Genomic DNA, 26344 nt, shown 5'->3' with positions numbered 1-26344 from the left:
GAATAATCATGAGTAACAGTGCTTCGTTCAGTCAAATGCAACATACCTCTGTATAATATTGACTACTTCTAGTTAAAAGTGGGGAGTAACTTAGCAGATAATGGAGTTTTTTAAGTGAGAACGCAAGGCCCTGGAGGAAGGATAACAAAAAGGGACACCTCATGCAACATCAAAAGCCTGTAATGGAAAAAACCACAGCCCAAATACCTGAAGTTCTCTAAGCTGCTGAGACATATCATAGGGAATCTTCTTACTTCCAGCGTTATTAGCACTGGTACAATCATAATAACGCTGTACACACAGAACTGCTGCATTTCCACACTGAACCTAGAAAGTGAGGTTCCTTTATCTTATATTGAAGCATGAAGACATTTTTAAAGTAAGGGAGCAGCTTACAACCGAAGTGGAATTTCAGTACAACAGGAATGCTCCACTTTTTCAGAAGACCTCCAGAATAATGGTGACTTGCTACAATTTGATGTAGCCAATATTCTAATGTGACAAAAAAGCACAACATATTTTCAAAGCTGTAGTGTAATTTTGTGACTATTATTCATATTCAAGTGATTCTACCTATCCACTGGAGTTATTAGAGCTATCCCTTTTATTTAAGTAACCAGAATACCTACTTTCATAGATAGAAGTGACTCAGACTGCTATTGTGATTCTGGCAGGAATGATGAAAATCAGTAGGATTAATCTAAATATTCATGACTATAAGATGATAATACCTGGATTCATGAATATTTAATATGTAAAGTTTGCATGTATATGTCTTTGGGACATTCTTTCCAGAGAAAATCAGCACTTACAGAATGATGTTGGCAATATTAACACAGATTGCAATACCACCCAAACAACATCAACTCGGGGGGAACTGTATTCCAAAATACAAAATATGAAAATACCAAAATTTCAGCTTAATCACTCCAATAAAAACAATTAATGAGAGGCAGGAGAGTACCTGCTGATCAGGGCTGATCCTCTGAGATTCAGTGTAGCATATTTCGTTAAGCAAACTTTTTCACTTTTATCAAAACATTATTGAGCAGGCACTGAAATATCCCATGCTTTATGTATTTGTGAGCATGTGTGTGTATTCTTTTGTGCCTCAGTGCATGCAGCCAGCAAACATCTACTTTCTAATGTTAACTTAAAAGGGCTGAATTCACCTCTGGCATTATGAGTACGCTGCAGATGCTGGTGTTACTTCAGCATTAAATATGGCGTATTGTTTGAATTCACGTTTTCCTCAATCTCAGAGAGATACGAGAGGGATATAAAGCAAAACAACAGAAGTATTTTTCCAATCAGTTTAACATAAATTTAAAGGAATAAAACATAATCTAACAAGTCAGCTAAAACGCTGACTTTGCACTCTCAAAACACAGAAAGCAAGTTTCATTTGAGTTTTTTGTTTTGTTTTGTTTTGTTTTGTAACAGGGAAGTGTCCATTTGCAATTTAACTAACTTCACCAGAAATAATTTTTTTGGAGATGATAATGACAAAAAACTTGATCTGAAAAAAATCTAAGGAAATTTACAGACATATGAAAACACATTTTTATAAAGGAAGTGCTTTCTCAATCACTAAAGAATCACTATTGTGATAATATTATGTGCTATTACTTATGACAACGTATACAAGAAAACCAGATAGTTTGTACAAGGTCATTGCAAATACAAGACGCATCAACCCAGTGAAGTTCCTACAGCAACATAAATGTTTTTATGAGCAGCAGGTGAATTCCTGCAGAAGCTATTAACAGCTCGGTAAGGAGTACATAATAACAGGTTGTTAACTCAGCCTCCCTGACAAGAGCATCAAGAAAGGGCACTTTGAAACTACTAATACTAATGCACTAAAAAAAAGTAAAAAGAGATTTTTTTATGTTACTTATACGTTATCTTTTCTTACATTCATTATTTTATTAAGGTGCAAAACGAACAAAACTACTTGGGAGTTACTTAATGACACATCCTTTCTAAGTATTTGAGCTGGTTAACTAAATCATGTATTTAAAGTAAAGGCTTATCTACTGTGTACTTTCCATTCTAGCACAAAGGATTTAACGCATCTTTTATTTTAAAGTGTTCATCTGTATAATATGCATACTAAGATTAAACATGGAAGAAGATAGTTATCTTTTGCTACGTCAAAACAGAAAAGCTCTCCTTAAGAGGCGCTTTCTCTTTCCCTCTGGAGTTTTCTCCCTTCTCCCAGCATGACTGCTTTGGGGACACCACTACTTAATATAAAAGAGGTTCTAACGTTTTGCAGTCTGTGGCTTTGTCTCCGTTTTGGTGTGGAAAAAAAAGTTAAAAGTGGAGAAACAATAACAGTCTGTCCTTCTGCATGGTTAGTGTGCAGTTACAAGGCAGTCTCAGAAGAAAAGAAAAGGGAACCTTGTTATTCTCTCAAAATGTCTGGCCAAAAACAGAATACCTGTCTTTGACCTGCATTTCCCCAGATATCTCCTGAATGCATCAGGGACTGAAGGAAGAAACTGCACAGTGAAAAGATACCTCATACTGGAACATTCCTTCACTTAGACAACGATATAACTTTACTCGTGTCTCAAAGTACGTGTCTTCTTCATTCAATCTGTGAATCTGTCTTAAAGGCTGGGGCAGAATAGTTTATGAGCAGTAAATCATTTGCACGTTATGAAAACAAAGGTTGCTCAGGCTGCAGTTTTTAAAATAGTTTGGGCTCATGGATTAAGACTTTCCTGAACTTTTAGGATAGTTCTTATTTCTTGAAAGTTCAAAGGAAACATCCTAACAGGTTTTAGAGCAATGGATGTCTGGACACCATACTTAACATATAAATAACAAAATTATTCCTGTTTAGATGGCCATCTTTTGGCAACCACATTCCTTATACTCAGATAGTAGCTCATGAAATTCATATGCCATTCTTTTGGAAAATCTATGTCAAAATTTCAAACCCGAAGTTTGACTCTTGAACACGCATTTAGGTACCTGAGGGAGCTATAACTCTCATTAAATTCAGATACTAGTAAAATCTACTGCACCTGTACTCAAAGATGAACGCACTGAAACTAGTTAATAATAATAATGTTTTAAGGTGAGCGCGCAGTCTCAATTTTGCTCATTTAAGATGAAACATGTAAAAACTGTTACCACTGCCTCCTGTGCACTTGATTTATCAAACCTAAAGAGACAACCTCTTTTTTACCATAAGTTCATCAAAAATCATATTAAGTTTGTCCCCTGGAGTGAGCTGAACACTACTTTGCTATAAAATATGAGATTCTTCTGATTTTGGAGTCTACCTAACCACCCTCTTAAGGTTAACAGCTGTTTCCTGTGGTTAACTTTATTATGCGTGCTGTGTTAGTAAATTATTTTTAAAAATACTTTTTTCTGAAGTACTGCTGCTGTATGGCTAGAAGAAAGTTTAATAATTTCTTTTCTTCGGAACCTGCCTCTACTGTTAGTGGATTTAGCTTTCTTTGAGGTCTGGAACTAACTGTGTGCTGCTACATACGTTGACCTGTAAGCAATTTGCATAGCTCCTATGCCTGTATCTTTGGAAAAGTCTGAAAACCATTTATTCAAAAGCATTAATGCACTGTTTCTACATTTGTGCAGCTTTTCTAGCAGTTACTGGAATAAGCTTTGTGCACACAGTTTTCTTCGGGGAAAACGGTATTAGCTACGGACAAGAACACAAGATCAGCAGAGACTGAACTGTATATATTTTTAATCAAATCCACTAAGGTTGCTTAAACAGCATTATATTTCTCTGCAAGATCCTTCGGTTCAGCAGGAATGACAATAGCAATAGCTCTGTAGGCTACTTTATTATTAAATACCAAGGTTTAGAAGCTAGCTCTAAATAATTGAAGAAAACTATTAGGAGACTAGCCAAACCAGGCACCTAATGGCGAAGGCCTAGCTCAGAACTTCTTTGGTAAACCCTTTGCTGTATGTAATTGATACTTACAGGCCAGATTTCTTTTTCTCCTAATAGTAATTATATCAGGGTCATTAATAATGGCTGCTGCAAGGTCCTGAAGACCTTTCCCGCCGGCAAAAATTGTATCTGGTCAGAGAGCCTCCTAATTATTCGCTCTCATTTTCAACAGTTCTGAGACCTATTTTTTTCTCTTTTTAGAATCCAAGGCTTTTACAGCTCTTCCCTTGGGAAATGAGGTTAATAACAGTAGAACAGGAAAACTGAGAAGCTTGTTTAACATCACTTGCTATGCTAAAATAAGCCAGATTTTGTCTTAATGATTATTTCCCAAAGCACGTTGGTAGCGATTATTTTTTAAAACATGCACCAGACATGATTCGTTTCCCAGGAGATCCGAAAGGCCAAGAAAGCCACAAGAACTCCATGGAGCGCTGTGGGCTTACAGCGAGATGCTGATCTATGCCTGCAGCTACGGTCAAATTCTAAGGTTTGTTTAATACTATTATCCAAAAGCTCTTATACATCCAAATTACTCAATAGTCATGTTTTTACAAGAATGTGCTGCAGATTTAATGAAAATGTAGTATGTCACAAGCCCTACATTTCTTGCTTCTAGCCACATTAAAAACATTTTACTTCTAGGCAACAGATTGTTACTTATGCCTCAAATGTTCAAGTAATTGAAAAATATGACAGGGTCAAACTGTTCATTTTAAAAAGAAAGATTAGCATGAAGCTAAAAATTGGTCCTTCAACACTAACAGCATAGTGTTCATTATTTTGTACTGAGTATGCCTTTGAAAAAACTTACTGACTGGCCAGACACCTAAAGTGATCATATGCACATTCATATTGTCAAAAGCCTTTTCCTGCTCCCCAGCCTCGTCACTGATGCTGAATTTAAAATTCAGTCCTGAAGCTTGCAAGGGAAGGAAGCATACTGTGGTATGTACAGCAACAATAAAACAGTATGCCTTGAAAAAGAAGTAATACGTGCTACCAATCCAGCCCCGACACTGCCAAAGGAAATATGCCTGCTCCTGAATAATGTGACACAGTCTGCAGGTTCCCTTCAGCCTCATGCATATCAGAGATGGTGCATATATTATTCTTCATGATTTAAAAATCTAATATAAAATCCAAATCTGAACTAAGAAGGTAATAGCTGGTACTTAAAGGAAATAGGGAAGGTGCCTCTGAAAAAATGTGATCCTTCTGACTCTGTTAAACAATACATAAAATTATAATTAGAGAAGTGTAAGTATAATTAAAGACCACAGTGGTTTAATTACTTAAGTAATACGGAGGACTAGGGCCAATGAACCTCACACAGGTCATACAGACCTCAGAGAAAGGCAATGAGTGATGAAGTGTTCAAATCCTGTCTCATCAGGATACGTAAGGCTAGTATTGATTCAAGCGTGATTCCAGCTGATACTCAAGTAGGGTCAGGTTTTATGGCAGAGAGAAAAAAGCAAGGAAAAGGAGCATTATGTATCTAATGCCTGAGTGGAAGTGAATTGATCTCAAAAAAGAATACTGAAAGGTCTCCTTAGCTAAATCCACAGAGGAACATCTGTTGTCCTAAACAGGGATGAGTTGCGCACCCTAAATTGCCAATTCACATGGGGAAAAAAGCTGGAATGGAAAAAACTTGGGCATTTGTGCAAAAGTAAGCAGGGTGAGTTTCCAGGGCTCCCAGGAGCGCAACATTGCTGTGCTAGTCTTCGATGTGGGACTGAGCATAACATGAAATGATCTGTTCCTCAAAAAGTGTGGAAAAAATGTCAAGAATAGTAATTCATGCATCCGTATACACACAGAGTACCACATCTTTTTGCGGTTAAAGTGCAGTGTGTGTAATCTGTCATACATATATACCTTTATGGTTTTGAAATAATATGGTGCACATATTTATTGGCAGATAAATAAACTACTATTTAGAACACTACTGTAGGCAAGCAATGCTACAGGACAAAATTACCTTCTTGTTTATAATTTTCTCCATAATTTTTGTAATAATAATTTTGTCATTCCAATTTGTTACCTAGTGATATTCTTAAATCTTCGTATTATTCCTACCAAGTCATTTACCTCAAGGTCTCTTACAAATTTTACTATTCACATTCAGGAAGGTTCATTTTAAATCATACCAATGAATATCCAAAAAATGGCAGTGTTTCTTTTTAAATCAGAGTTTGAGAAAGAGCATCATTTCTGGTATGAGTTAAGTAAATGCAGCTGCAGACCGACTGCAAAATTAACAAAGTCATATTGCTTTCTAGTTCTTTAAACCTGGTACTTTCCTGTATCTCTCTGCTTCATCCCCTCTTCACCTCTTTTTAAAATCTCATTGGGAAACTAATTTCCCAATTTCTGCTGCTCAGTTATTCTCTGTCTTTTGTTTATTAAGTTGTGTAACTACCCTATTCAGCTCTCAATAATACAGGAGTGAGATTCATAGAGGAAAAACCAGATCTGACATCCCGTCTTTCCTGTCCACTCACTGTTGTATAGAGGTGGGTTAATATTTTTTCTGTGGAAACTGCCTATGAGTTGTAAACTGAGTCAACACAATGAAGTATTTTGTCAAAAAGATTTGGCTTTAATGTAAATTGCACCAAAAGACAAGGGAGCAAAGAAACAGCCAGCCCCTCCACCCTATTTCCTGCTCCAAAAGATATTTATTTGGAGATGCCATTGCAGTGCCTTAGGAAACTGCTAGGGTATGTCCTATAAAATCTCTTATCTCTTTTCTATACTTCAGTTTCCTCAGCTAATTATATATTATTTTGTGCATTACAGAAATTATAATCCAGCTAGAGTATTTGGGCCCTAGAGGAGAACTTAAGCTTAATACATACGGTGAGTATACAGCCTGGTATGCTTAATACCGCTCTCAGGGAGCAAGATGCCTTTAATTTTTTATGTTTAACTTGGAGGCTTTGGGTGGAAAAGGAAAAAGAGAGGAATAAGCCTTTTCCAGGTCAACTGTACAGCCAGGAGTGCAGCTGGTATGGTTTATATCTCCTGGGTACTGTGCTTCCTTTCCCACGAGGGAATTCTTACAGAAGGACTCAGCTCCACTACAAGACTGTGACAAGGCTGGGTCTTCTTATCCAACTCCTCCATCCAACTGGGACGTGCAACCTCTTTGGTGCAAGCTAAATAGATTATGATGCTCTGGAACCCTTCAAAAAGTAAAAGCTTTCGTCAGTGTCTGAGTAATAGTTTTAAAGCCTAAAGGAAACATTGATTGCTGTTAGCGAGGACAGAGAGATTATACTGATATTTGGAGTTTGATTTTGGAAGGGAAAGACAACAGTGCGTATGAAAGATGTTTTTCTTTTAAAAGAAGTACCACGCTGTCTGTGAAAGATGCTAAGAGGTTATGAAATGGAATGGACAGATAACAGACTGTAGAATAGGACAGACATACTGTATCAACAGATATAATTTGCAGACTTTTACTATCTGCGAAGACTGCAGAGATAGTCTATCTAAAAATTGTCAGAGTAGGTTTTGATCTCTAGGGTTAAACATTTAATGGATTTTTTGTATGTCCCTGTAGAGACTCACTTTCATCTAAGGTGACAAATGTTACAAACTATACTGTATAGTTTTCAGAATGATTCATAAGCTACTAGAAATAAGATGTGTCAATTTACCAGGCCTGAACATACAACATTACTTCAGGATAATGAAGTCTATCTCCTATTATATCACATAACTATTCAAGCAATAGAAAACTTTTTGTCTTTACTGTAACAGAAACTCATGGCATCTTGGACTGAATTTCCAGGAATCTTTTTCCCACCGCACACCAAGACAGTTTTCTAATTATGTCTTAGGTCAGTTTGTGTTCACTGCATAGTTGGCTGAAAAGCTGCAGAACAGAATGACCCCTTTTCAACCAACCATATAAACATATATTAGTGTATTTCTAAATAAAAAAGTAAAAACGTGTAGGATACCTATAGAGTTGGCTCAGAATGAAGGTTTAATATTTTCTCAGAAATTTTTTTTAGGATTGATAAAAAGGTAAATAATATTTTGTTAATTGAAGTTATGATTCTGAATATTCTTGCAGCAATTCACTGGATTAACAGAAGTCATAAGGAAGAAGGTGCTTTAAAGCACAGCTAAATTAGTGATCTGTTTTATTACAATTTTAAATTAATGCATTTGTTCTCTATACTTGGACCTTATTGAAAGCCTTCTATAACTTTCAGAAAATCTTGGGAGCACGTGATAAGAAATGACTTCCATTTATGAGCTTCAGAAATCCTGCTGGTTATAATTAAAGGTATATATAAACATACAACTAAATGCAGTGCTCCCCTGGAGTCCCAAATGCCTTCCTGATAACTTTGCAAGTGTCATGGAGGAAACTTACATGAAATAGAAGTTTGTATTTATAACATTTTACAGTTGTGCAGAGTTTTCAGGGTTTCACACAGCTGAGAAACTGATACAACCATTTGAAACTGGGATACTGAGTGTTTCTATTTGATGGAGACGTTCTCTTTTCTGTACTGTATGTAAGAACAAAACCTCTTTTCTTTTCAACACAATTGGCAGGCAAAAAGGGACCTCTGATAGGAACAGGTTAAGCATGCACTGCAAAGTTTGTTTTGTTTAACTGATTAATTAGTGTGTATATCACTATCTAAGGCAGTATCAGTATTCTGCGTTTTTATTGTCTCCTTAAGATCTTAAGAAAATGTCTGAACCTTTTGTACTTCCGTGTTCTTAAAGTAGAGGGATGTCGTTCTACTGGAGTTCTCTCCAGTAGAGGGACGTCTTTGCAGTAAGTTCACACTAAATCCAGTACGCAATTATTTCACGTTTATCACATTTCTTGTAGGTTTGCAACACCAATACTATTGTCATGGTTGCTGAGAATATGAATGCTGATATTTCTCTCTTTGAGGGTCTCTGGGAAGCCTGAAAGATTACAGTTTCTCTTGCTGTATTGCTCTCCAATATTACACAAACTGCTACTTAATATGCAGAGTTTCAAGGTGAAGAAGAATTAATTTACTGAAGCTCATGTTAATATCTTCTGGCTTTGAGGCAGGAACCGTCCCTCCTTTTTTTCAGTAAACGAATCCCATTTGCATTTGGCCGCTATACCACTGATATATCTGTAAGGAACTTGTCTTCAGTGCTACAAAAACATCATTGAAGTGGTATGCAATCACATTTTTTTATCTTAAGATCGCAGAAGAGCAGAGTGTTTTGCAGTGCCCGATGATCAGTCTCTCTGCTCTAGAATCTGGTCTATAGGAAAGTTCTGGGCGTCTTAAAAATCTGCCATATACATACACCTCTGCTCAAATAGTGACCGTCTTACTGTTCGCCTCTTATTCTGCCTATTACATGGCATCGCCAGAGAGCGTGCCTGTTCTAACAAAAGGTGTATTCAGGAGCTTGGCATTCAGTTCAGTCAGTGGCTTAGGGAGAAAATAACCCCTGTGGAACAGTACTAGAGTATGCCAGCAGTGCATTTATCTCCCCACAGCTAACAGAGAAGAAAAGATTGCAGTTAAAAGATAACCCTTACGCATTATAAGAGGCGGAAGAAAGAAAACGGTTCTTTTCTGGGAGAAACAGATAGGATTAGTGTGAATCATCTATACCCAGTAGGCCACGAGGTCTGTGAATCTAGTCCTGCTGCGTAACACACAACACTTAGCAATACATAGCCCTCTAAGGAGGGCTATTTGCCAAGTCATTCAGTACCGACCTTGGCAGACAATCCATTGATAAAAGATTCTGATAAATGTAAACTTGATAATTTAACATCCTTATGAATGTTTTGGTAGGTTGCTCTTTCCATCTTTCCCATCCAACTGAATGAATCTCACTGTTTCTCTTTTTAATTCATCTGACTATTATTTTAGTACTACTTAACAAAAGAAGGGCAGCTCAACTGATAACATAGCCTACACTGGTAATGGATCAAAACCTGAAGGACCTCCATTAGTATAGGAGAGTAAGGTTTCCTTGCTTTGGCTACCAAATATTATTATTATACCAAATTCTTAGCAATTTGCCTTCTCCCTCTAGCTGTGTAATTTAATTTGTTTGGACTTTTTCCCAGCTTGCCCTTTTTCTGCATCATTAAAGCTGCATAATCTCAATAGGGAAGTGCAGCCAAGGAATAAAAATCTCAAGATATTTACAGAACCTAAAATCCCTAAATCTTTCCTTCATGACTTGGCTTATATTTCTATTCTTGGTGCTCTTTTCACTCCATTGTGACTTTTAGATGGGGACAGAGAAATAGCAAGAACTGATTTAGCAGATTACGGTTTAAGGTATGGGCACCAGAAAATTCTTGCCTATGACTCCTGTAATGAAGGCACCAAATTTTATATAATGAAGGCACTAACTTTGGTACACAGCCCAGTAGCCAACCAGGAATGACCAAACGTGTTTTGTACTTGGGGAGAAGCAGACTCCAAGTTAGGCATTCATAAGAGACGCTGTGTGTACTTGTAATGCACGCTGTTGCCCACTTTTATGTGAAATCACTATGCCCGGAAATTTTGACATGCATGTACCCTGCAGTTGCTATGTCTTGTGACCTTCCATAACCTTCTAAGCAAGGCTGGTGCGCTCTTATCATTTAGTCACAGATTATTGCTGAATTATGCCACAAAACACAATCACATTGACATTCACCTTAATTGTACTATTTCAGTGTCACTCCAATGTAAAATTTTTACAGTCCATAAACCAAAATATGTTCAAGCATACAATCCATTTATCCATGTTCATAAACGCTGCTCCTAGGAGAGAGGTACACCTGCTGCTTGCCTGCTACTCTATTTGACTCTGACATGAAACAAGACAGTCATTAACAAGCCAGAAGTAGGACAACAAAAAAACAGTGTACAGTCAAACATCTACTTATACAACATTGTACGTGGGGTCAAGTCAAAAGTTTAAAATTTTTTTTAAAGTATTGAAAATATGTAACATACTGCTCTTTAGGATCTGAGTTGGGGTGATGCTGTAAGTGAGACCTACTTTCTCATAGTACTTGATCTCGTAGTCCAGAATGGCTCCATGGGGAAAGTCCGGCTCTTGCCAGGAGAGGGCAATGCTGTTTTGGGAAGCCCAGTCCTTCCTTACCATACCTATCAAGGAGGGTGCTGAAAGGGAAAAGGATAACTAAGGGTTAAAGACGAAGCACACTCTTTATCCTTCCAACCTACTACCTTCCCATAGCAAGGCAAGGTACCTGTGAGTGACCTACAGGCAGAAAAGTGTGACAGATGGCAATTCTCAGGGAAACCATATAACCTGGAATTCTCAGGTACATACCAGCAACTCTTTGTTAAAGTGCAGACCAAATTCTGAAAAATGACTGTACAAAAATGGCACTGTCTCTCCCCGAAAGAAGAGCTCGCTCAAGGCAGCTGTTAACTGAAGGCTATGCGTTCCTCTGGTTTTAAACTCTCGTCAGTGTGGCAGGGAGCCTGGGTGCAGACGCCTGGTGCTCGAGGGGCTCGGGCAGCGGCCCCCGTTCTTCCCCGGCCTGCACCTGTGCCAGTCCCCAAACCTGCTGGCACGCAGCTAGGTTGCGCTGTCGCCTCTGAGGACACTGCGTCCCCAAGCGGAACCATGTTTAAGAGACAGTAAATTCTCAGTTCAGGATAATCTGCATTTAAATGCACGACTTTGTCATACACACTCTCTGGAATAAAATAAAGTGATGTAACTTAAAACTGATGCAACGAATTCTGTTTCAGCTAGCCAGGCTGGCAGTAGCAAGTGCGTTTTAGCAGGTCAGCGACGGAGCTGTGAACTTGTTAAAGGAGGCCAGTGGCAGAGAGCGAGCGATAAAGGCCACCTGCGGGGGCCAAGATGCCTGAAACCTACCTGTGGCTGGTGATACTGCTCGTCTGCAGCAGCACAGGGAGGAGCAGCTGCTGCTGGCAGCGCCTGGAAGGGGCCCAACATGGGTGGGCGCACCCAGGACCCAAACTGTCCCACTGTGGGGCTGATTTCAAGATTTTCTTCTCTTTTGGAAAAGCAGATGCCGTGTTATCTACGTAATAATTCCTCTTGGTGCAAAACTTCTAAGCCAGAACATGGTCTTTGCTTATTTTATTAATCCGGTCAAGTATGTGAAAGGAGGTCTAATATTCTCTAGACGCTAACACTGTTTTTATAGCACTGAGCTGCAGCTTTCCCAAATGCTACAGCAAAACCAGTCATATTGTTAGACAAGCTTGAAGACAACTGAATAAGCTGAATAAACCAGCTATCATATAGCATATCACTGGTTCTGCCCAACTTCCTGAGACTGATGAAGTCTCATTAAAAAAAAATTCCTCAAGTTGTTAATAGCTTTTCCTGTTTGTCTTTTCAATAACATACATCAGCTTATTCCACACCTCAGTCCTCTCCCAACTACGAATCTAACTTAACCTCTTCGAAGCTCCTAAGGAGCTGTCTCTCCTAAAAATAACACTTCCTTTTATTATCTCTTGAATAAAAGAGTCTCCCTAGGAAAATGAAATAAAAATCTGTTTCTAGTTACAAAATTTCAAGCCTTTTCTTCCTTTCCTGTAAATATTTCACAAAGCGTAGGAAATGAAAACAATAAACAAACTCCAGAATACAAACTACTAAAGAAAATAGAATAGATTTCCTTCTGTTGAAAGAAAGCAAGCTCTACACACACGCTATCCCCTTCTCTGCGACAGTGCATCTATCCGAGAGAGAAAATAAACTTCTATACACTGCCACAACCTTCCAGTGAGTAACTATTCTGTGGTATAAAAGCCCGGTTGTCTCTGATGCAAAAAAAGTCAGCAACCCAAAATGTAGCACTGAACAGGGTCACAAAATCTATCAAGAACGGTATTAAAACAGACAAAACAGAGCTTAACAGGAAACTGTCCTCTATACCTGTACTTATGCCATGTTAACTCTGATATATGGGAATGGAAGAAAAAAAGAAACCCTGTCATGCTGAATAAAGGATTAACTGATTGTTGAGTAAGTTGTTTAAACAGCATAGTATAAATAACTATATATAAAAATAAATATAAATCGATAAATACAAAGTATTTGCATGTTCTTGGCCACAATGTTACTTCTAGGTCTGTATAAATACTCTGGTAGTTAAAATGAAACTCTTATACTTGAAAAGTGAAGATGAACCTGAGCTCTAGTAAAATTACTCTAGGGTAAAATCAACTACTCAGAGCAGGGAATAAAGGACTGCTTAAAGGAAAATGTAAGCTACCTAACACTGATTCACATTCGATAAACACTGATCAAGGGCCTGTGAGGGCAATTGCTCATACACATGTGCTTGCTATTTGTTGTTTTGCGTCACTCCCCGGTATCGCGATGTGATTTCCAGGTCGGGTCGGTAGCCCCCTTTCAGCACTGCCCGCTACACTACGTGCCCCTGCTCACGCGCGAAGGGCAGCAGCCGCACCAGCCCCTGGCACAGCACGCTTTCATCCTGCTGCACTGGTGGATTCACTAGTCAGTTAAGCAAATTCTTGTGAAATGATCGAGTTTCATTACAGAGAGTATCAGGTTGATCTGTGGATACGTTTATATTCTGGGCTCTCCTAGGCCTTTTAAATACAGATTACTGCTATTACACCTCTTTGGGTGCCTCTCAAATTACGACCTAACCTTAATAACTTTTTCAAATACTCAACAGGTGGTAGGTTTTTCTTTGAGTTCTGACTTTCAAATTTATATAGCAATTTATACATTTATATTTGGTTTCAGTCTGAGCTCACTGCAGTGAGCTCTTCTCCATTCGAGCAAGTGCATGTCAAAACAGAGTCTTGGCTCAACAGATGATCATCTCAAATGTGCAGTATCAGAAGCAGTCTATGCCTTCTCCCTCTGAAACAACCCAGTAGCAAAATATTGAAAGAAATTGAAAGAAAATTACTTCAGCCCTCTTGTTAACCACTTGTGCTTGACTTGCACCTGAAACTGAAAATCCCATACAGCAAGGCTCACATCACACCTACATCACAGTGCCAGCACTGCATCCTCTAAATCAAAATGCATGTGAAGGTGTGTACATAAGGCTGTGGATGAGAAGCATATTTTGTGCTTGTATTAAGAGTGTTGGGCAAAAAATAATGTGATTCCCTGAGGAAACGTACTTTGGAAAAAAAACCCCAAAAAACTAAGGAGCCATGTTACTCATTTCTTAGATGTTCAGGAGGATGACCCTGTCATTTGTCATACATAGGTGATCTATCTATCTCTTAGAGGAAAGGATGACTTAGAAAAAGAAAAGGATTCCCAACAGAAATGTACTGTATGAAGAAATGGACAAATAAAACCAACTAACTAAAAGCTGTAGCTAGCTCAGTTTCCATTTCTTTAGTTCTTGTGAAATGCTTCTAAAAGCAGTATTTTCTACAAAGAAACTTTAGCTTCTTGTAAGAGTTGCTCACTAGAGCAGAAGTCATTTAGACCCTAGGATCCTATCCATTACTGTTGAAGTTCTTTGTAACTGGGAAATTTTAAGATAAGTAAATCCTATTTGTCCATTTATGAAGACTGCTCTAATGTTGCTATGAGAAGTCAAAGGGAAGTTCTCTTAATTAGTCATTTCAAATCAAGTACCTGCAGGACAGCTTTGATTTGGTTACCCAGTGAAACAATTTGAAAAAAAAAAATCCTTAGAAGCACCACGTGGCTTTTAATCACTTTAATGGCAGTATTTTCTTGCCATTGGTACTGGGCTGAAGAATGGTTTCGGGCTCTTGAGCTCAATACTGAGCTCTGGGTTGAACTGCGGATTCCTTGCGCCATCTGCTCTCTGTGGTTTCCTCCACTGTGTTATAAATTGCTGGAATAACGATGAGTCATCTGCAGTGCTGTGAGCTCCTCATTTAATTTAGTCTGATCAGTTTCTTTGTCTTTTCAAATTTGTGCTGGATAGTGAATGTTCATGCTTTAATTCAGAGTGAGGTTATTTTACTCAAAATCTCTTTGGTTTCTCTCTTTTTCAAAATCCCTTCCTCATATGCTACACAGAAGGCAGAAAATACACATTTTTAAAAGAAGGGTGAGTTCCAGTGTCATGTCTCCTGAGCCTTTCTCTCCTTCCTAGGTTCTGTTACCCGTAACCCTCTAATTACAACATAGATGATCTGTAGGATTTCCGAAGCTTTTTCCCTTTAATCCATTTTCTACTTTTCCAATTTCTTGTTTCATATTTTTTAAAGTAGGCAAAGACTTTCACAACATTTCTGCCCTGGCTTCTGGAGTTGAAACTCTGATACGTTACATATTCACCATGAAGAGGCTTTGGACAAAACCAGCAGCTGATGACAAAAGCTCCCCTGCTGTCCACGTACACTTGGATCACTCTAGCCCTACAGTATCTAATTTCAAATCTTGTTATCTCTTTGGTCAAGTTTTAACCTCTCACGAGATTAGCATTTCAGTGGCTTGCCAGAATGGGCCCTACCAGGAGTGAGTAATTACTGTCTTGTTAAAAAAATCCGCAGTCCAACGAAGATTAGCTGCCTCATTGCTGTCTCCCTCCCTCCGCACCCTCAGCACTATGTCTGTTCTGGCAAAGGCCACTAAGTGCCAGCAAATACAAATTTGGGGCGGTCGGTGGGAAGGGGGCTGAACTGTACGCTTGGCCTGGGGAGGACCCCTCTCGCCTCCTTTGGACGGCACCCTGACTGGATGGCTGAGGGCCTCCCTGTGCAGAATGCTGCCACTGGGAATAATGTGGTCTCCTGTAGTTAAGGGCTTCTACACCACTGCCGTTACCAGCGCAGCCTGAATTGCATAATTACGCACTGCTCTTCCCTCTGCCTGCCTCCAGGCACAGGAGAGACCATAGTCACTGAAATGCAGGGCTTTATTACGTGTTTCCTGCTGAAGGGTCTCCCAAAACCCTGCTCCCTCCCCATTTCTCCTCTCTCTCCCACTTCAGCCGCTTCCCACCAGCGGTCGAAGGAGCACCACTGCCCGAGGAGGCCCCCCACCCAGCACACCCCACTGCTCTCTGGCGCTGGACATCCCGTGCTCTCCTGGCTGCCTGCCACACGGCCAGAGCAGGAGCCTGCTCAAACGGCCTGCAAGGCCCCTGCTTCCCCCTTGTTAGGGACCAACTGCTTCCGTCAAGGGAAGGACAGTTGAGGGCGGAAGAAGTATCAATGCTATGAGGACTAATTTAACTTGACTTTGGCTTCATGTCTGTGCTGGTCAGAAAGCAAAAGAAGATGGTTTTACTGTTCATTAGGAGAAAAAGATTTTTTTCAAGCTTATAATACATTAAAGGTTAATGACACGAATTAATTTACACAAGAAACTCTGCTTGAAAGTATGAGAGCAGTGGTTATCTAATCATCCAAAACCTATTCAACAGAAATACTAGGAAATTAAAGAAACAAAATATGAAATAAATACTTTGAATGTTTTTTTTCCTTTTGCTTCGCTATAATACTAGACAGTCCTTTTGTAAGCTGCCCATACTAGTAGGCTTCTGAAAAGCACAATGTGATCTAGATTACTGTTTCTGTTTGTTTATAGATATAGTTATTCTTTAAAAAAGCTGTCAAATTTGGATCCTTAAAAACAACGCAACCATACACATACAGTACTTATAACTGTTAAGTACAGAAATGTCCTGAAGCCCCATTTCCATATATTTTTCTGAATGATAAAAAGAACCTGTGCACCTTTTCCCATACCAGGAAACGCTGTTAAGTTTATGCAGTATTTCTCCAGCCTAGATTCTGTAACTATATTAGAATTTCTATACTATTTGACACTAAGTATGATCTTATATTAGCAATACAGTGAATTTGGGGATTTTATTCAAGATCCCACACTTGGAAAGAAGGTTATTTCAGGGGACTGTAGGAAAAATACTGATTTTACTTTTGATTCTGGAAAGTCTGCTAGGAAGGCAGTAAGCAATAAAAAGATGGTTTCTTAGGGGAGACAATTTACTCCAGTGACAGAACTGGAAGTAACGAAACAATATTTCCTGATCAACAACGATGTCTTCAGTATTATTAGCATTTGAGCTATTTGCCAAGGAAGGATTTACCGGAGGAGCTAAGAGGCCAGAAACCTTCAGCCTTCATTACTAATGCCACGTGTGATGCATAATCCCAGTCAAGTCACAAGGATGCCGGTGTGCAGCCTATCAGCTACAGCTGTCTGTTCCTGCAATACCATTATTAGTCCTCCGGCAGAGATGCATGTAATTCTCTTTTGTTTTGTGTTTGCTTGTTAATCTTCTTGTTGTTATCTTCATAGGAGAAGGGAAGAAACCCTATTTTATGAGTGAGGAATGTGATAGGGATTCACAAGAGCCACGTTTATATTCCTCTCCGGTCAGGCTCTAAACATCTTATTTAATCTTTGTGACTGAGCTATCCTAACCTACAATGTGAATGTCAGTCCCTTCCATTTTTTCCAATATGAAAGCACTTACATATTAGAAGTTGGTGGGGCTATACAAAAGACGAAAAATTTATAACCTCAGCAGATGTTACTATAGCAAAAATATGGAAATATCAACATAATATAAACTTCTATAAAAATGCACTTCATAACCAGTTTCTCTGCATTTTAAAGATACCCATATGGCTGAAACATCTACAGGCTTATACTGAATTCAGTAAGAATTATTTTTTATATCATACAAGGCCGCTTCCAATTAGTACAGTGACTAGATAAGGTATTAGATATTTTACATAACAGAGTCTCTCATCTTCCTAATCACTTCAGTGGTAATTCACAGTTACAATGCTTGGAGGGTATACTATTACTGGCACTAACCTCGGAGTTCACAGTTGAGCATAGATTTTTCCTGGCAAGGCACTAGAGCTAGCAAATTAATGAGTCTGGGGTGAAAAATAATGTTTTTGCTTTATTTTCTTACACTAGCTCCCTAAAGGTTAGCATTCAAAAGACAGCATTACAGTATGCTTCTTTTGAAGCACTTCATTTACTGAAAAATAGGCCTCCAGCAAGCTATAATTATGATCTTTTCCTCCATTTTAAATTATTGCAGATTTTCTTTGCTTGCTCAAAAATGGTGGATGGAAGCCAAGTGAACCTAATACCGTTATTAAAAAATGTATTCTGCTACAGTGTTCTAGGCAAAAGGTTGTGATAAATGCAAACCCCAAATCTCAAGGCCAACTGTAGATTCAACAACATGTTTTTCTACTGTGTTCCACGATGCAATTCTTTCTCCCTTCCTGTTTAATTTCTTCCTCATCTATTGTTGGCCTTAGGTATGACAACAACTATTTATTCACTCATACAATCTTGCAAAATCTACAGATTTTCTTTTACATACGGAATGTGCTGCCACTCATTATTTGGCAAGGTGGAGACCAGAAGCCCTCCTAGATCTTTGCTTCTATTTATTCTTCAAAATGTATTAGAGTAGATAATATATAAAAGCAGTTGTATAAAACAAGGCCTTCCCAGCTGTCCACCTGTGTGGATGTTCTGTTCTCTCTGATGAGGCAGGTGTATGTGCAGAGCACATCTTCAAAGTTAAACTGAGAGCTATTATATCGTGAGATATTCTGCATAATTTATAACACAGAGTACAAACTGAAATATTTTCATAATGTGTTTCTTTAAATAACACTAGTTTAAAAATGACAAAAACGTCTTCCATAAATCTGTATTTTAAGGAGTCACTCTATAGGCTCTATATTTCTGAAGTAAGCAGAATATATTCGGTTCAAATAAGCTTAGTGGAAGGGTAAACTTTCAGGGATCACATGCAAAACAAGAAGTCTGCCAAACTGAAAAGGGCCACCTGTCACACAAATGGAAATCATGCCAAATCAGTGCCCTCTCACAATCAAAGGGTTTTACATCAAAACAACTAGATTATTGGCTCCCTTCCATTGCTTTTTACTGCAGGAGCAGCAGAGAGACAGAAAGGTGCCTTAAAGAGCTACCAGGTCACTGGGACTCCTGAGGGAGCAGCTCCCCTAACACCAGAGCTTCTCTGTCCTTGCTCAGCGGAAGAAAATGCCGTGGTTGTGTGGCATGGAACACCAGCTCACATCAGGTAGCAACCTAGGCAGCTGAATTGCATGTCAAGAGCATGACACCTGGGCAACATCCTCTTCGCTGCGTTTGGTTCTTCCAGGCATTTTGTTGTATATCAGTTGAGAGACTGTCTCACTTGCAAGAAGAACCTTGCAAGAGACCCTCCAGTCAAACCATTTCCATTCCCCCCACCTGTTATACTGGTTTTAAACCATGTTGTGGTATCTACTGCAGGAATAGAAGAACGTTATGTCCTTAATCAGCAGATTTGCTGCTTTCACAAACCCAAATGTTATGTGCTATGTTCTTCACTGTTCCTCCTGACTCAGCTGCATGCCACCGAGTGCTGGCGAGTGACACACACCATTTCAAATTGGTCCGAGTCCTGACAGACGCAGGATTCCTCTTAAAAGGGTGTATGGGAACCTGGTTTATCAGTGGATTCAGATTGCTACTGTAATGCTGTTAATAAGCATGAAAAAAGATGTGTTCCAGCCAAGGTGTTACATAAGTTATAAATATCATGCCAGCACTATTAGGTGCCGTATGATGTGGGGATAACCTGTGGTGACACATTTGCCTAAATAACCTCGTTTGCAACCTGCTAATGTAACCTGAGAATTGATATAAATTTATTGGAAATACAACCTGAGGTTAAGAGGGCATCATTTATTGCAGTAGGGTGTCATTACGGAAACAGAGCTGTAAGTAAGTCTTATTAAGCAACAACTGCTCCTGGGTCAACTGGAATCAAACTGCTCTGCAGAACTTCCTGCTGTTAAATTGATCTCAGAAGTTTGAAAATGAAAGAAGCAGGTTAAAAAGCACTAAGAAACCTGCAGTCTTTTCACTCCATTAATTGCTATGCATCTTCGGATGTAACAAAGACTAGCCTAAAATGTACATTCATTAGAGCAAATCTTTCCTGCTCTTATTTATATAAAAATATGAGAATATATCAGATTGTAGGTCATTTTCTGTCGAACGATACTTATGGGTCTGAAGGAGGTTTTTCTTTTAGCAAGAAAAGTATGAATTTTTTATGTGAACATCTTCTACGAACCTTCTGAAAAAGCTGTGTTTGTTGGCATTTGCTGAGAATGTCAGAGTTACTATACTTCAAAATTTTCGGTTAATACATGTAAGAGTATGGCGATACATCTGGTATTGATTTAAAATACCAGTTTCTTCAAAGAATTTCCCATAAATGCCGATTTTGATAGAACATTTTATAAATCAGAACTATGCTAAATGTACAAATAAAATAATATAATGTACAAATAAAATAGTATACAATACACAGTATGTTATTGCCTATGTGTTTTATATATATTATATATTAATGTTAAAAAGATTTCAAAGGTATTATCTGATCTGTTGTTTACAAAGAATCATTAGAAAATGATGACAGCTATGGGTTAGTCTCTGTCTGAATACAGTTTTACATAGGGTCAAGTATTTTTTATGTTTAATATGTAAACCTATGCACAGATATGTATGCCCTTTTAAACCCCTGCACATAGACTCACAAGACCGACAATGAGAAACACTTCCAAAAGGCCAATAAATTACTGGCTTGTACTTGATGTACATGAATCTCTGAAAAGCACTGTTCCTGCCAAGTGCTTGTTAGGTGTCCTGTGCAAAAGAAAGTATCTGAATTCAATTTCTAGTCAAGTAGGGTGGAATTCATTTTACTTGTCTCTGATCATTTAAAAGCTGGGTGTTTATTTTCCGCAAGGTGTCTAGGTTGTCTCTGCAGTGAAGGGAAAAACGGGCAACTCCAGAGGTTAATTTATCACATCTATCATAGACAACTTCTTAGGGTGGCACAAATTGCACTCTAGAGCTACCTGTTTAGATGCTGAACTGTTGGATGAGTGGCAGTACATTAAATACATCCCCAGTTTCAGCCACAATGTTCAATACAGATCACCATGATTAGCACAGCTTAGGACAAAATCAGCCACGGCCCTTCTTTAAAGGTGACCGCTAGAGCAAAGCGAGAGTAGTTTTAGACATATCAACACCCTAAACAAAGTTTGCTTTTCAGTTGGGTATACCTACATGACACAACATAGTGCTATATAGACGTATCTGAGTTAGCCAGTTAGCTTGCATACTGAAACTGATACATCTGCATTTGCTCAATCTAATTAATGCTTTGGAGAGGATGTTGAGAAGGTAATGAGCTGTACCGGAAAGCTGGTGGAAAGATATAAAAAAAAAAAATTGGAAAAGAGCAATTATTAGGAGACCTACTTACAAGGTAGGGTTAAGGAAAGATGATGCACGCTAATTATGTAAAAATGACGGCAGTCTACAAAGGTAAGACTATGAATGGGAAAACAAGAGAATGAATGAATAGAAGTAACATGCTTAAGTTATCAAAAAGAAACCACAGACACAATCAGAGAACACGTTCTGTAGCGTGTTAGCATTTTACATCTTCTGTTGGTTGGTTTATGGGGACGTTTGCACACCTCTGAGTCTGTGGATAGTCTTTCAAGGTGAGGGATAGAGGCAACGGCATTTGAAGACATCAGGGCATAATCCACCCTAAGAGCAGCCAGCAGCCAGGTGGAAGAGATGGTTAGTCTTTCTCATCTCTCACATCTGATACGTCTAGGATCTGAGGTTCAGATAAGGCACCAGCTGTTTCTGGATTCCTTTGCTTGCATATTCTGAAAACAAGTCACACTAACTTTCAGTGTGTTTAAAAAATAAATACCTTTTATGTGTTTTTCCCTTTCAAGAAGATCTGGCCTCTTTCATTCACAAAGACAAAACTCCCCAGGGTTAAAGAACCATTGGGAGCTTAAGAGTTTTCAGCTTCTTGACTTGTATAAAAATTAAAACACTAAGAAAACAGAGGAGCCTAGAAATTAAATCAGACAATGGGCACTAAAAGATGTTTCAAAGGAAGGTTTATGGAATCCTGGGCAATTACGGAATAACCTTTCAAAAACGGAAGCTGCTTCATCTATTAACTACTTGTTAGCTCATGCCCTGAAGCTTATGGTTTTATAGTTATTGCACATACTCATCCTCCTACTCGTAATTACAGCAGGCACCACGTTATATGCACGGATAGCTAATCGGATAGAGTTCCAGGTGAGAAAGAAGCCTGGGCATTTACACTTCCAGATCAGTGCATGACTAAGCTTTATGTCTTTGATTTCCCGGAAATTATTTATCTGGTGGCTGCCCTCCTAACAAGAGTCTCTCAATTATCAGGACTCTTCCACTTTTCCCCTTTGGTATCTCTATTCTTTCTCTTTGCCTTGTCTTGCCCAATTTTTGTGCTCCTCACGGTTCTGCCTGCCCGGTTCTGCCTGCCCAGCTCTGCCCTTGAAGGTTTTTTCCTCAGTCGATTCCTCATCTCCAGTCTCGACTCCAAACCAGCCCCACACAAGTGTTTCCTACAGAAAGGGGATAGAAGCAGGAAGGTTTGAGGAGGGAAGCTGAGTGCTGCCCATCTTCCCCTCACAGCATATTCTTGTGCAAGTGGCAAAGTCGAGGGGAATGCTGATGCCTGCACAAGAACAGAGAGTTTGGGCTAGCCATTTTCTAGAGAGAGTATCATAAAAACCCTTTATCCTCCAAAAAGTTAGGAAGCTGACAGACATTCAGGAAGGAAACGGAGAAAGTATGCTTAATTAACTGACATGCTGTTGAACACTACTTGGAGCTCTGGTCCTCTCATTTTTGAAAAAAGAGAAATAAGGGAAAATATACAGAGGAGGGCTACAAGCATTACCAGAAGGAGAGGATTAAGTAGGCCTTGATTTTTCCAGTTGAGGAGCAAGCAGACTGCTGGAAGAGACCAGAAATGTAGGAGTTCTATAAATCATATAAATCATACAGAGGAAATGAATAAGGAATTCACTGTTTTTATATATATATATATATATAAATCTTTTAATATAAAAACTGGGGACAACATATGAAATTAATAGGCAGAATTTTTAAAATATAAAATGAAACATCTTTTCACAGAGTATGTAATTACAGGCCAGTGTCACAGGCTTACTGGGAAGGCTTATGGTCCAAAAAGCCATTAGACAAATTCTTGAAAAAGAGGCCAAAGTCCACCCTGTGTCACCCAGGGCAATAGATACTACCTCCAGCTCAGGAGGTGGCTACCTACAGACTGCTGGAAGCTGGAAAAGTACACAAAGGGAAGCATCGTTTGATACTTTCCCTATCTTCTTTCCCTCGGTGTCCCTTGCTGCCTCTATTGTCAGAGATACAATAATGGACTCGATGAACCTTTTCAAATTCAGAAGTGCTACCTTGATTAAAGAACCTTCTGTTAAAACTCAATCCCATGCACTAAGGCAAGTTTGTTGCATATAGCTCTCCTCTGGAATAAGCCTTTATCTACTCCTTAATACCTCCCTGCACCAGAGACATTTTAGAGAGGGAGGACACGCAGCTGTGTAGCTTAGGTAGTTATGTTAAGACCTAATGGCTCGTATCCACACAGTACATTAGCAATGTGGAACTGAGTGCTTCTGGGGTTAACTTTTAAGAGCCTGACCCTCAGAATGGAATTTGGAGTTAAGATACATTACGTGTCAAAGCTCCAGGCTCCTTAATGCTGTCAAAACAGAGGCAAGCCAGAGTGTGCACAGAAGCAGAACTTGGGAATTTAGGCAACTTTCAGTTTGACAACTAGTTTAGGTACACACGAGCATTAGGAAACATCACAGTCAGACGATAGTATTGCGCTATTCCTTACAAGTAATACTGTTAGACTGGAATAACCCATAAAATAACATTGTTTTCTGCAATATATTGCTCAGCCTGTTGTATTTTTCCCCTGAAATAAGTCTTTTTTTCCTATTTGAATCCTCCTTAAATAGTCTAAATAATTCTCTTTGCCCAAATCCCACTTTGTTTCATGACTCAATTAAGAGTTTGACTGGAAAGTTTGAGAAATTAGTGCGTTCTCATAGAATATTTAAAGTTCTTTGGCAAACAAACAAACAAAAACAAGGCGTAAGATCCCCTAACTCAGATCCACGTCTCTCAGTAATAGGCAATGATCTCTCTTTCTGTCACATTCATCTTACAGTCTTGCACAACAGGGGATATCCTCAAGCCCCTCTGTACTCAAACATATGGTGAAACCAGTGCAAAACAACCACTGAAACACAGGGCAGCTTTAAATGGATCTTTGATATAGGAAAAAATTATCCTAGCAAAGGGTCCAGTGACTGGCCAGCAAATTCAGACGTGCAGTCTAGTTCTGCTAGTTCTTTATGTATACTGTACAAAAAATAAGGGTTAGTAAAATGTGATGAAAAAGGAAGTTTAAAAATTCTAACAAAATAAATCATATAGAGAAACTTTATAATCATTTTTAAATATACTGTTGTGCTTGCACAGAATAATTCTGTGCCAATAACCTCATGGAAAAGAATTAATGATAACAAATGGGCAATTTACATGCTGCAGTTTTTCATACCAAAATGTACTCATTATCATTTTGAGGAACCCACATCACTGGCATTAATTTGCTGAGCTATTCTGCTAACTCTACCATAAATCGGAATTTTCCACGCTTCATTAATGGTCACGATCACAAACTAATAGCACTGTTGATTTAGCTACTCCTGCCGTATGTGGTCAGACACATTGTGATTGCATTTGTACCTGCTCACAAATGGCGAGTGGATCTTATCCTGAAACTTCTGTCCAGAAATTTCCACCTTGACTGAAAGTGTCAAGACTGGAGGATCAAAGGCTGCTAGACAATTAAGATGTCAGCTCTGACTGCCAGGAGAGGATACAGCTGTTCAAAGAATTAACTTCTCCAGGTGCAACAGCTTCAAGTTTACCCTCAGCCCTCACCTCAGCTGATCACAGTTCCCATTATGTCTACAGGAGGCTATTCAGTTCATTCACTTCTGCTTACTTTAGGCATCTAATTCAAAGGGAACATCTAAAGTTCGGCGCATCAGCTCCTGGTATAACTAGTGCAGAGAGACAGTCCCTGCAGATGGAGGTGCAGAGGACCCAGGTGCGGTGTCCAAACTCAGCGAACACCCACCCACCTCTGTCTGGCCTCCACCAAGCAACTCAGGCTCACAAACATACCCTCAGGAGCAGATAGGGATTTCGTTTTGCAGTGCTGTTTGCCCAGAGCCAGATGACTTTCCCTCCCTCCAGCAAGCAAATCCTGCATCGTTAACTTTTCAAGCAGTGAAACAAGACCCTCAGGAACACAGCAAAAGCTCTTTCCACAGGAGAAATTTCAAAATTAAATTTCTTCTGCAGATTATAAAATGGCCTGCTGTAAAAGGGTTACGAGCTCAGCCTGTTTGCTCCATGCTCTGCATCTCTTGCCGCAGGCTGGGCTGGGAGGGCGGCGCCGAGACAGGAGATGCCTTCCCGTTGCTTTCTGCAGGGATCAGAGTGAGCCCGACAGATGTTGCTCTTCTCCCACCTAGTACTTGCTAGTGGCTGAACACTCCCTCAAAGAAACGCTGTGTCTCTGTGAATGCAGCTCTTCATCTGGAAGCATCTTGTCTACTGTATGGTCCAAATTCCGCCCTCAGGCACTGAGGTCTCTGGGGCTGCACAGCCAAACAGTAGAAGGAACAGAGCTACAAGGTGTGCGGCTGTGTAGTTAAAGTATATCGTCTATCGCTATATTCATGCATGCTTTTAATCTTTAAGTTATCTGTCTTCCACACAAGCATACCTGCGCACACAAAGAACTGTGCTGACATAAAACCTAATGAATTTCACTCATAAAGGAAATGTAAATATGGAAATGCTCATAAAATATTGAGTTAAGGATCTTTTTTCCAACCATTAGACATTTCTCACCTTTAATGCACATTCACAAAACTACACTTACTGATTTTTTTAAAAGATAACAATCACAGCAACCCTGCTGTATTCTATAAACGTTCACATCACCATATAATATCATTAAAAATATAAATATTTATAATATTTATATATCATATTATATATATCATATAATATACATTATATATATAAATATATACGACATATTATATAATATTATATTTTATATTATTATATATAATATTTACATTATATGTAAAATATACACATACATTCATAATCCACTCTCTTGCATCACAACCGTCTATGAGGTATGCAGGTTTAATCCTATTATAACACCTATATCCAAATCTCAAAGATGCTGCTTGCTTCTATTTAAAATAAAACAATTTATAATAGGTAGAAACACAAACATGATCCTACAGGTTCCAAGATAATAATATTGCATGACATTCTTGTAAGCACCCCATCTCAAATACAAAATTAACATTGAATGGCTGATAGCAGATATTCATT

General features: G+C 38.9%; 1 protein-coding gene across 7 annotated transcripts in view; it reads right to left on the bottom strand.

Moving 5' to 3' along the window:
- Positions 1 to 26344, bottom strand: part of EPHA6 (EPH receptor A6) — a 536080-nt gene that overhangs the window by 163391 nt on the left and 346345 nt on the right. For 6 of the 7 annotated variants that reach the window (XM_068909229.1, XM_068909191.1, XM_068909211.1 and 3 more), the window contains one exon: positions 10985 to 11109. The exons of the other annotated variant lie outside the window; for it this stretch is intronic. In XM_068909229.1, coding sequence (XP_068765330.1) covers positions 10985 to 11109 — 125 coding nt within the window. The remainder of the gene's footprint in view (positions 1 to 10984; positions 11110 to 26344) is intronic. 7 annotated transcript variants of the gene reach the window in all.

The sequence above is a fragment of the Struthio camelus genome, chromosome 1 (assembly GCF_040807025.1).
Source record: "Struthio camelus isolate bStrCam1 chromosome 1, bStrCam1.hap1, whole genome shotgun sequence".
Taxonomy (NCBI): domain Eukaryota; kingdom Metazoa; phylum Chordata; class Aves; order Struthioniformes; family Struthionidae; genus Struthio; species Struthio camelus.
The sequence above is the reverse complement of the archived record's forward strand: the minus strand, read 5'-3'. Positions and strand labels throughout refer to the sequence as shown.